The sequence below is a fragment of the Neoarius graeffei genome, chromosome 13 (assembly GCF_027579695.1).
Source record: "Neoarius graeffei isolate fNeoGra1 chromosome 13, fNeoGra1.pri, whole genome shotgun sequence".
Taxonomy (NCBI): Eukaryota; Metazoa; Chordata; class Actinopteri; order Siluriformes; family Ariidae; genus Neoarius; species Neoarius graeffei.
In genome coordinates this window covers 42,282,470-42,295,016 of record NC_083581.1, presented here as the reverse complement: position 1 = coordinate 42,295,016, position 12,547 = coordinate 42,282,470, and the positions used below count along the sequence as shown (strand labels likewise).

General features: G+C 37.4%; 1 protein-coding gene across 1 annotated transcript in view; it reads right to left on the bottom strand.

Annotated features, from left to right (window-relative positions):
• LOC132896115 (E3 ubiquitin-protein ligase TRIM35-like) overlaps positions 1 to 11,275 on the bottom strand; it is a 56,785-nt gene extending 45,510 nt beyond the window's left edge. The window contains exons 1-6 of the mRNA XM_060936829.1: positions 10,874 to 11,275; positions 9,849 to 9,944; positions 8,154 to 8,384; positions 5,631 to 5,653; positions 5,359 to 5,477; positions 3,576 to 4,112 (exon numbers count right to left, since the gene is read on the bottom strand). Coding sequence (XP_060792812.1) covers positions 3,576 to 4,112; positions 5,359 to 5,477; positions 5,631 to 5,653; positions 8,154 to 8,384; positions 9,849 to 9,944; positions 10,874 to 11,275 — 1,408 coding nt within the window. The remainder of the gene's footprint in view (positions 1 to 3,575; positions 4,113 to 5,358; positions 5,478 to 5,630; positions 5,654 to 8,153; positions 8,385 to 9,848; positions 9,945 to 10,873) is intronic.
• Positions 11,276 to 12,547: the final 1,272 nt, after the last annotated feature.

Genomic DNA, 12,547 nt, shown 5'->3' with positions numbered 1-12,547 from the left:
TTTCCTGTCCCTGCAGATGAAAAATATCCCCACAGCATGATGCTGCCACCACCATGCTTCACTATAGGAATGGTGTTCTCAGGGTGTTGGGTTTGCACCACACATGGCATTTCCCATGATGGCCAAAAAGCTCAATTTTAGTCTCATTTGACCAGAGAATCTTCTTCCATGTGTTTGGGGAGTCTGCCACATGCTGTTGGGCAAACTCCAAACGTATTTTCTTAAGCAATGGCTTTTTTTCTTGCCACTCTTCTGTAAAGCCCTGCTCTGTGGCATGTACAGCTTAAAGTGGTCCTATGGACAGATGCTCCCATCTCCTCTGTGGATCTTTGCAGCTCCTTCAGTGTTATCTTTGGTGTCTTTGCTGCATCTCTGATTAATGCCCTCCTTGCCTGGTCTGTGAGTTTTGGTGGGCGGCCTTCTCTTGTCAGGTTTGTAGTGGTGCTATATTCTTTCCATTTTGCTGTAATGGATTTAATGGTGCTCTGTGGGATATTCAAAGTTTGGGATATTTTTTATAACCCAACCCTGATTTATACTTCTCCACACCTTTGTCTCTGACCTGTTTGGAGTGCTCCTTGGTTTTCATGTTGCTTGCTTAGTAGTGTTGCAGAGTCAGGGTCCTTCCAGAATAGGTTGATCATTGAACTCCAACAGTGTGGACAAATTTAGTCAACTCTTAAAAATTCACCCTGAATGACTTGCATGCTATAATTTATAATTGATATGCAATTTTCATCAACAAGATTTATTTTATAGTGAAATTCTGAATTGAATTGTATTAGTTTAAACTTAGGCGGCATGGTGGTACAGTGGTTAGCACTGTTTGCCTCACAGCAAGAAGGTTCTGAGTTCGAACTTCGTAGCTGACTGGGGCCTTTCTGTGTGGAGTTTGCATGTTCTCCTCCCAAAAACATACATTTCAGGTCTACTCTAAATTGCCCATATTTGTGAATGGTTGCGATCCCTGTGATAGATTGGTGTACACTGCTTCTTGCCTGAAGTCAGCTAGGATTGGCTCCAGCTTCAACTGTGACCCTGACGGATAAGCAGGATGGATGGATGGATAGTTTAAACTTCATTCCTTGACAAGTTGGCTATTTTTTTCCTTAATTATCAGTTTTCTATATTACCCACAATGCCACTTGACTGCTTGCTAATAATGGTGCGGTAGAATTTAGCCCTCACTACATTAAGAGAACGTAACACAGCTCTCTCAGCTCCTCATCTGTACAGTCTACTCAAACAGATCAGTTTCCAAAGTGTCAGCTTTTATGTGTGCACTCTCAATGCTATTATGTTCATTATCTGCTTGAATGTTAACCAGCTGAGCAGAATCTTTGCCATAACTCAGAGAAACTGCATCACATATCTCCAGCTGTACTGCATTCTGAAACTTAGACTATAAGTTACGGTAAGATTGTTTTTTTTTTACTATATGACAAGTTACTGTGAGTGTATAAGTTACGATGAAAGTATGGGTTATTGTTAAAGTGTAAGTTACTGCATGACCATAAGTTTATTTGTGCCTTAATGAATTTTATATTATTTAAATGAAGCCATAAAATGGCTCTGACACAAATGACACAATCAAGAGACACAATCAACACAATAAAAAAAAAACCAACAATTGTTTCCCCTAAAGAGATTATAGTCCTTTTTTTCTGCCCTTACTACAGTAACACTTACAGTATTTTGTTGAGGCAGAACCTCTGAATATTTTTTGAAGAAGTGGTTGCAAACATAACACCTACTTTGCTGATACAGTAGTATTCCAATGCACCAACAACAACGTAAAAAAAATGTTTTTCTCAGAATTTATTACAACAACAAGTAACACCCATTTTGCTGAAATAGTAGAAATTATTCAGAAATGAAGAATTAGATCTGAAATGCGTTCTGTTCTGTCCTCAGGTTAAAAACTATAGAAAGGTTAAAAAATATAGAAATGAAAACATGTTTGTAAATTGAAAAGCTAAAGTTACAGTTTAATTCATGCTTGATAATATTCTGTTTATTGCAAAAGAAAACACAGGCATTTTTTAACGTAAAAGATTAACTTTTATTTTGACGCAGGTTTTGTTTATATCTGGGTGGTCCCATGAGCCTCTAGTCCAGCGCGGACTTGCCTGAAGGTCGTTATTGAGGTATTTCACTCACGTGACCAAGTCATGTGACGCTGCCATTTTGGACGGCACGGCTCGAATCAGTTTGAATGCGAGGAAGGCGACAAACGAAAAACATAAAAGAAAAAGGAGCAAGATGCAGAAAACACCTTCACTATCCAGCGACGTAGGGCATTTACAGGGCGAGCAGAGGGAGAGGTATTTGCAAAAATTGAGGTTAGCAGGCTTAGAGAACGACGTTTACCTGCTTCCACCAGGATTGTTCACTGACAGCTAAGATTTGTTCACATTTTCATTCGGTCCTCAGGATAAACAAAATGTTATTAAATGTCATTGAAATAACTTCTTAGTCTGTTGAGACATGGCCCGTTATAAGTTTTTCCTTTACTGTATTTACTAGTTTACTGAGCGCGCTCCGGGGCTGGCTGGCTGGCGCTAGCTAGCTAGCGCTCCGGGGCTGGCTGGCTGGCTAGCGCTCCGGGGCTGGCTGGCTGGCTGGCGCTAGCTAGCTAGCGCTCCGGGGCTGGCTGGCTCAGTAAACTAGTAAATCCAGTAAAGGAAAAACTTGAGACTGAAAGGTTTTAACAGTCATCCAAATGACTGAACGTAAACATTGCTACAGTAACATACCAGCTACTGTTGTTGACATTAGCTAGCTTGCCGTCCAAAATGGCAGACACCGGGGCGTCACGTGACCCTGTGACGTCAGGTGAAATACCTCAATAGTAATTGTATTAATGCATGCAAGGTATGCCGTTCCTGAGTCTTGTGTTTTCTCCACACCTATAAGGCAGCAATGTCTGTAAGTGTCTCAAATTGTAATTTTAGTAAGAACGTATGTTTTGTATCTTGTCTAGATTTAACTTTACGAGCATCATTTGTACTGTTAACTTGTGAATGTATTAGCAGCTTCTTATGCTGATGTTCATCCTTTGATAACTAGCTAAGTGATATTTTGCTACCTTGCTAGTTTTATTAGCATTATGATAACGTGAGTGTTTAAATCTGGCATAATGTAATACTTTGTCTACTTGCGAATCGGACTTTTTAAAGTTTATTTTGTGTTTTGTTTATTCTAGTTTTACTCGCTTTTCACTGGCATCGTTGGAAAATAAAGGAGCAAGGCGCTCGTGAAATCGAGTTTGCCTTGCTGTTAATTCTGTGTTTACGCATGTAGCTCACACACAGACAGGAACAGTACACGTTCTCTGCTGATTATTTCAAACGTTTTTCTTTCTTCTACTTTCCTGACACATTTTTGGCTTTGGGCATTTGTGTAGCGATGTGATAAATTGATCGTCAGTCATCTTCACTATATCAAAATTAAACTTCACAATATCAACAATTGTACACATTTATAAAAATCTATTTTTTAAAAGATGAGTTAAAGATTAATTTTTGTTGTTCAAGGTTTCAGAGATTGTGATGTTTTTGTTCTGTGGATTTAAAGGCAAGTTTTTACTGTTACTGTTTGTTTTATTGGTAAGAGCTTTAGAGGCCGTGAAGGAGAGCCGTTATAGAAAAATGGAAACACTCTCTCAGTAAAAGTGTATGTTATAGTGTGCAGGCATGTATTGGTTAGAAGATCAATAAATGTCACTTTCCCCTTGTTCCAGTCCAGAATCACTCTGATCCTATGTGGTTTGTCTTTAGCTCTGAAAATGTTACCTGCCTGTCCCGGGCAGAGCATGTGGTAGCTTCCATTATTGTAGCTCATGCTGCACACTGCATTAGAGAAGAAATTCTTCTTTCTGGGAGCAGACTCTCTAATCACACCCAGTTCCCAGATATTACTGTCCCCAACCTCGACGTCCCAGCAGTGCGACCCTGAGTTAAAGCCTTCACAGCCCAGGACACATGTAACACTATCAAATCTCTCTGGATTATCAGGAAGCAGTAATTCCTGTTTTCTGTGTTCCACAGTAGTGAGATCGTCAGACACATGGAGCTGTAAATGCGCAGTGTTGGGGTCCAGAGTAACAGAAGCTGAGAAGAGAAAACCAAATAAAATACATGTTTGATTTTGTAAGTCGTGCAAGTCTGCAGTTTATTCTCTTTAGGTGACTTTTTGAGTTGGCCGATCACAAATGAGGGGAGAAATAAAACCATGAAATTGTTATTGACAATAAAATCCTAGCAGGAGGAGATAATAAACAGAGTTTTAGATGAAAAAAATGGATGGAAAAAATCAAGGAAGCAATTAATTTTTTTTTTTTAGCTGTGTGCTATGTAACTGGAAGAAAACAGGAAGGCAGTCCAGTCTGAACGTTGTGTAATTATAAGCAGCTCCTCCCTTTGTTTTACCAAGCACAGAAACTACAGTCCAGCCTTCTTGTTTTCTATTGACTCACAATTCATAGGTCAAAGTTCATCAAAATAAAATCAGAGTGAAGTGAAAGTAACTGCAACAAGGAGCACATTTCTTTATCCAGTTTTCTTGTCCTTTCCCCTTCGGTGATTTTCAGCAGGCTAATTTTATTCTGACTGCTGATTTAACAGCGAAAGGAAAAAAAAAATCAGTTTTTTTCCCCGTATCACCCTGGTGAGGGGGCAGGAATCATAAATGCTACAACTAAACCATAAGTGTTAGCATGTCTGCAAAGTGGCTCACGTACAAGAGGTTTAGCATCCAGAAAACACCTTATAATTCTTTCATAAAACCTGATAAATGTCTCAAAGTTTCTCTTGAAGGGTGATAGCATTTATTCTTAGACTATTCAGCTCATACATTCTCAAATTGCTGCTATGGAGATATTGACTAGTTGGGTGATGGATGAAACGACACAGCAGATGGTTAGGAAATGCAGGGAAATGTACATTTTGTGAGTCTAAAAATATTAGACTCAATGAAGCCAATTCCATAGTCAATGCACAAACCCACACAGGGTAACCTTTTTTAAAATTAAAACTTTATTTTACTTTTAATATATCGTTTGCACTTTCATATCACATTGCATGAGGTGTAGAGGTGTGTACATCCGACTGTTTTTAATCCTACTCCGAAAGTAATTCCTTTTGCAGTTATTATTTTTGTCCTTTAAAGCTAAATTTATATTTAAATACCCTCCATACATTGTTGTAGAGTGACTCTTTAATTACTTGAGACCTGAAATTATTTATCTTTATCCTACATTTTTAACAATATCCAGATTATGATCTGTTTTTCATGATGGCTCGAGTCTGTAACTGTATTTGAATTAAAAACAACAAACAAACAACAAAAAACACTCACTGTACTGGAAGATCGCCTGCATTCTCTCCCAGACTCGGAACTTCAGGTTAGAAATGTGCTTAGAAACACTGATCAGCATATTTGTCTCATTCTCTGAATGCTTTGTTGTGCATTGAACTCTGAGAAAATAAGGGTATGAGTAATCTATCATTCTATTCATAATGGCATATCTATCTATGTATCATCGAAAATCTCAGTTAAATGTAAACATGATTCAAATTATCTAAAATTATTACCCCATCATAGAAAAATTACCCTAAAGATATACTTACTGTTTCACTGTCGACTTGACATTCTGAGAAGGAAACAAAGACAGCTGCAGATTATTACAACAAGACTTCATATAAGCATACATTTTGGTCACTGTTTTATCACTGATATTTTGCAGATATATATCTCAGAACAAAAAATTGTAATACAATAAAAAGGAATAATGAAATGACATAAGAAAATATGAAACAGAACCACTATCCATGCAACACAAAGATAACTTCAATAAAGAAACCCCATATTTCTGTTTTATATGTGCAAAGAAAATCTACTTTCAACTTAAAACTGTATAAAATTACTTAAATATTGGGAAAAAATGTAGTTCAATAGGGAGTTCAATAAATAAGGAATAAAGACCTCAGTAAGCAATTACAGAAAAGTAATCAACAACAGGGTGGTGCGATAAAGCAGTGTTACTGTTACCGCTCTGAAGTTAATTATTTTCCGATAACAGTATGTCCTGAATTTCCTATCCCAATGATATCACCTCAGTTTGCCAATGATTACAAAATTTTATTTATTATAGAATAACGTCATTTTTTTATCCATTTATAGTTACACAATGCTGTGAAATGTTTGTGAACAAATTAGTGTAAGGGGACAGCCGGCTAGTCCTTGTGCCATCACATGGAGGAGGCAGAAAGTAACTAGTAACATTGCTAGACTGGATTCTGCCACCAGAGAACGCCAAAGAGCACTTCTTAATTCTAATCAGTGGCAATGAGCTCTATCTGTGCCTGGGTCTATTTACAGAGAGCTCTCCATTCACTGCCTGCCCAGTCTTGAGTCAGCTGTGCTATGTGTTGGTGGGCAAGGTTCAGCTGGTGTTTCTGGTAATAGTCTATTCCTTCTTAATTTCTCAGGCTTCTCTAGCTGGCTCTTGAATGCCATAAGCTCTCTGTGTAAGTGTTCATGGAGGGAATCTCTAGTCTTGGCCCAGCCTTTTAGTAAATCTTTGGGCCTTTGACATACTCTTCACTTGGGTATATCTCTTTGTGGATGAGTCCTGGTTTAAAATACATGAAACAAATTCACTTCAATATTTATTCTGAGAAATTTGAACCAGATTACAAGGAATGAAATCAATAAAGCTTAAGAATCAGAGTACAGGTAGTCGTCGACTTACGACCTATGCAACTTACGACCGATCGACTTTACGACCGTCTGGTTATGACTGGCAAGTGTTTCCCAGCTGAGCTACAGTGGTTGAGCGTATGACAGTTTCCGCCCCAGCTCCCAGCAGCGCCCAGCATCCAGCCAGTGTTGCCAGATACTGCTGACGGTTTCCAGCCCAAAATATGTTCAAAACCCGCCAAAATGCACTTAAAACCACCCAATCTGGCAACACTGCATCCAGCCTCTTCTATTATGTGTGCAGTGTTTTGCTGGACAAACAACGAGCGAGCTACAGCGCGCGTACGGCTTAACCAGATCTTGTGCTATAACGTGCACAGTTGGTAATCAAAGTAACTTTCACTTTTCTGTTCTGTTACACTGTTCTGTGTCCAATGTCCAAAATGAAAAGTTAGCTTTCAACTGTTCAACTAAAAAAAAATGTAATTAAAACGATTGTGTTGTTGAAATGATGTGTTTGCAATTTATTTATAATCAAAAACTGATAAAGGTGGATGAAAGAGTGATAGTGTGATAAAGTACTATTCTAGTACTACTGAGTGATAAGAAGTCCTAGTGAATGCTTGATAAGTAGACAATAATAAATAATTAGTTGTATTTTTCGGCGCGCGCACTATGACTCAAAATAATATACCGGCAAGAAATAAAAGTTACTTTCACCCCTGAGTATGCAGTGTTTGACTTAAACCAAATAATGAGCCAAGGTAATGAAATAAGAAAATGTTGATAAAATAAGACGTTAAGATGATTACAATATCATTACACATCACAATATACTTATGTTCATTTAACATAGGCCGACTTATGACCAGATCGGTTTACGGCCGGTCAGTCGTAACCAAACACAGTCGTAAGTAGACGACTACCTGTATCTGAAAGCTCTAACTCTCTTAAGTGCTTACGTGTTGAATTTATATTTTTGGAAAAAGAACACATTGCACCTTTTGAGAACTAGGAAGCTTTTGGAAAATGCAGCTTGGCGAAAACCAGGGAACTACAGTACAATGGCCTTTTCATGCAGGTTGTAATGGTTCTGATTATTATCTTATTTGTACTAGTTTACCAGTTGAGTGTGTGTATGAGTAGGGCAGTCATCATGACTGTTGTTATCAAGTCCAAGGCCATAACCAAGAATTATTCAAGCTGGAGTCCAAATAAAAACAAGACAGGAAGTAAAAATGGAGACTGTAAGCCATCAGATCCTTCTTTTGAGGCCAAGCTTTTAATTCAACTAGTTTATTTGTGCCTTGCACCAATAACTAGGCTGTCTTTACAAACTCTTGGTTGAGACCAAGCCCATATTTAGTGAGCCCAATATCTAAGTCATCACAGACAAGATCATGAGCATTCTCCAGCCCTGTGTGTGTGAGAGACAGCACCAGGCTCCTTACCTGTAAGAGTGCTATATCCTCAATGTCCATTTCTTGCTCTGTTTTTCTGATTATGTCTTGAAGACGGGCTATTTCATGATTTGTCTCCTCAATCTTCCTCTTTATTGTTTGACTCTTTTGCTCCTCTTCCTCCTTCAGCGCAGCAATCCTTGCTGCTTCTTCCTCCCTTAGAAACTGATGAAGCTTCTCAAATTCCTTCTTTATCTGTCTTTCTGTGCACTGGGCCTGACTCTGGAACAGGACAGGTGGGAGAATAATTACTGCTGATATTATGTATAAAGTCTTTTCTGCACGATAAAGTGTCCTCAACAGTTACATCAACATGCTATCTCTAAGAAATTATAGGAACATCTTGCAAGTTTTTTTTTAACAGAAGCTTGTCTCAAATCTATTAAAAAAAACAACTTGATTACAATTCCAATGAATTCTGTCACACTCTCTTAAGTTCCATTAGCTGACCTTTAACAATGTGGAAATTTTAACATACATCTGCATTAAATAGTGAATCCATGAGAAAAATAATTCCACATAACTGAGCAAAAAGCTCATTACAGCATTGAGAGCAGAGTTGAGAATTGACTGAAGTCAAGGTGCAAATCTTGAAACTTGATTTTCAGCCTCACTTCCATACATGTCAACCTTTGGTCAATCAAACCTGTATAACCAACCTCCAAAATCCGTATTTCCCTTATAAAATCCGTATAAGATGCAAATTAAAATAATTTACCTAAAATTTGAATGATAATTAACAATGATATATTCCAGTTACTTTTTATTCAATATTAATAACAATAAACCTTCAGAATGAATACAAAGCTCCAATGTTTGACAAAAACACAAAGTGTCATCAGCGTAGTTACGAAGGAAATACTTCGTTGTTTGGAGACAGGTTTCACCGAGCGGCTATTATGCGCGAGACTTCATATTAGCCACAAAGTCAGGAAAATCTGTTCGTAAAATTGCGTTATAATGACCAAATACAATGGAAAGTATTTTTCCAGTCTCACCTGTGAAAGGTAATCCCATGTGATCTCGTTTGGACGGTAAATCTGTTGGTACAGTTAAACGCAGCACATAAATGAGGCATCTTTATTCTCGGCTACTGTCTAGACGGTTGAAGAATCTCCACTTTGCCACATCCAATATGGTGGCGAGGATGACGTATGATTCTACGCAGAAGGCGGCGTCTATGTTTATATGTCTATGACTTCACGGTTGGCGGGATTCTCGCAATGCGGTGTGCGCATGATCAAAAGTGGAACGAAGTCTCGCTACCACAAGATAACGCGCGATTTCATAAGACTCTTTACTGGCTGTCTGTGGTGTACAGTACGTTTGTAAATGTTATGCGCTTTTTTATCATCGTGGGAATTGATTATAGCTCTAAATAAATATTGAAGTTTTTTTAAAGAATCCGTATAACTTTATTTATACGCCCGTATACTACGTTTATTGAATCAAATCCGTATAAAATACGGACATTCCGTATAGGTTGACATGTATGCACTTCTGAATTTTGTTTATTAAATTGTTCCTGTTGACAATTTATTCATTGATAGGTGTGTAACACGATGCCTGTATCTGTATATTTAGTGTTCCAAATAGCCTTATATGTATCAGTGTTGTCCTATGACTAAATACACAAAAATAAATAAACTTGAATTTGTGAAAAAAAAGAAATGCAAAGTGACCTGCCTTAATGTGTAATTCTGCTTTGGTGTAATTTTGTTTAGCAATTTCCAAGAGTGTCCGGGTCTTGTGTAGAGGCTCCAAAGCAGTCCTGAGTTCTTCCTGGAAAGAAACAGCACGCACGCATGCACAATTATGTAAGCAATATTTGAAGAACATTTCAATATTGAAACATTCTAAGTACCATTTTATTTCCATTTCAGAAGTTCTCATACTGTTAAAACAATCCAACTGCTTGTAGATAATGATCACTGTTCACATAATCTTGAATTGCTGTACTCTATCCATAATTAAGTTTGTGATTTGCCTTATTGCATGTACAGACTTTGTTCTTAGGATACGCTGAGTGCATGCAAAGGATACCGAATATAGAATAAAACACTGCATCTTGTGTTGCTATTAGATAATAACTGATGAGTGTGTGGTGTGATGAAGCACAGTTTCTGTTCCTATTCTAAAGCTGATTATTTTCCTATATCAGCATATTCCAAAGTGCTTTATTCTTCTTATCCTACAGCAATTTGCCAGCTATTAACATTTTATATTAGTTAAATAAATCATACTTTTCATTTTAGTTATGTTTAATGTTGTGGGTTTGAGAAAGTTAGTTAGTTCCTGTTCGCACTTACATAATCACTATACAGACATTCCCTCACCAGATTCACTCTTTTCTCTCTCTCTCTTCAGGTTAATGATGACAAATGTTAATGTTCCTGCAAAACTACAAAATGTAAACTGTTGTGAAGATGCTGACAAATTAAAATTTACAGTTTTACTGCTGATGCTGGAGACTCCTTCCATAAATGTATATAAATGTCTCCTTATAGCAAACTTGACAATATAACTGATTACATGCATTTTTATGTGGTGTTTGCTGTTCAGGTCTCTGTGATTGGGCTGTTATTATACCAATGATTAAAAAAAACCCCACTGTGTAATTTGAAAATTAAACACTGAATTGTTCTGCATTACTGTGCTTTGGCAATAATTCTGACTAATTGGAAACAAAAATGGTAGAATAAACGGCATACCTTAACATCATATAGAACTTCATCTATAGGGCAGAACTCGTGGTTTTTGTGTCTCTTTGAAGTCTGACACACCACACACACAGGCTGCCGATCATCCACACAGAAGAGTTTGAGTTTCTCGTTGTGCAGCTTGCAGAGGCCCTCAGATGCCACTGAAGATCTGTGACGGCTCTCTACGAACAATTCGCACAGCTTCTTTAGCGCCAGGTTCAGTGGAGGCTCCAGGGTAGAGGATTTTTTCGTACAGACTGGACAATCCGGAGATTTGTTGGTTTCCCAGCACCGCTGCACACATGTTTTACACAAGCTATGACTACATGAGAGTAGAACAGGATTACTGAAAATTTCACAGCATATAGGACATAAAAATTCATCTTCCGAAAGATGGCTTGTTGCAGCCATTTTCCCAAACAGCTGCTGTTTTGTTTCAATGTAATTCCAAAACCTCTGTCCAAAGGTCAGTCACTTTTAATGATCTGGGCAGGTCAGCAAAAACAGTCATTGTAATCGATCCTATATTCCATTTGATCCCATTCAGAGAGTTTAAGAATGTGATTTGTTTTAAATATAACAACAACAAGAACAACAACAGCAACAACAACAAATCACATGCAGTTGCTCAGTATATCTTTGGTGTTCGTGTGTGTCAGCAGATTTTATGTACATAAATCAGGTCAAAGTTACAGAATAACTTATGGGTCATAAACTAAAAGGTGGGGTCATGCAGATATAGATAGCTGCTTTTTCCACCATAGGGAATCAGCGCATAAATAACTAACTGCACAGATATGAGTATCTCTCGTACAGTGCTTTGCACAAGTATTCACCCCTTGAACATTTTCACATTTTATCATGCGACAAAATAGAACTGAAATGGACTGTCATGCATCTACTGTACACAAAATAGCATATAATATTGAAGTGAGTGGACATGCTTCAGGTTCAGTATTATTTATAATTAAAAATGGTGAAAGATGTGATTGCACTGGTGCCATCTGAAGTCACATTGTTGTGACTTCAGATGGCACCAGTAGTTGAAAGGAGTTGAGCTGTGTGTGTCATGAAATCTCAGTATAAATACACCTATTTTTGGAAAAACCCAGAATTTGTTAGAAAATATACTGAAACAAACTGCATAATGAAGACCAATGAGCTATCACAATACAGTACCAGTCAATAGTTTGGACACACTTCCAAATTCAATATTTTTTCTTTGTTTATTAATTAAAAGTCACTTATTGTCTTAAAGTAATGATGGATGTTGTTTCTCTTTACTTAATTGAGAGGTTCTTGATATAATATGGATTACTACAGTTGTGGAATAGGGCTATTTACTGTATTTTTATTATTTATTATTTACTGTTTGATCTCAAACACATTAAGAAGGCTAGAAATTGCACTGATTAGCTTCTGACGAGGCATACCTGTTAATTAAAAAGCATTCTAGGTGACTACCTCATGAAGCTGGTTAAGATAATGCCAATAGTGTGCAAAGTGTCATCAAGGTAAACAGTGGCTACTTTGAAAAATCTAAAATATGAAACATATATTTTGTTTTTTTGACACTTTTTTGTTTACCACATAATTCAAGATATGTTCCATATGTTATTTCATAATTATATCTTCAGTATTGTTGTACAATGTAGAAAATAGTCAATACAAAAAACCTAGGAA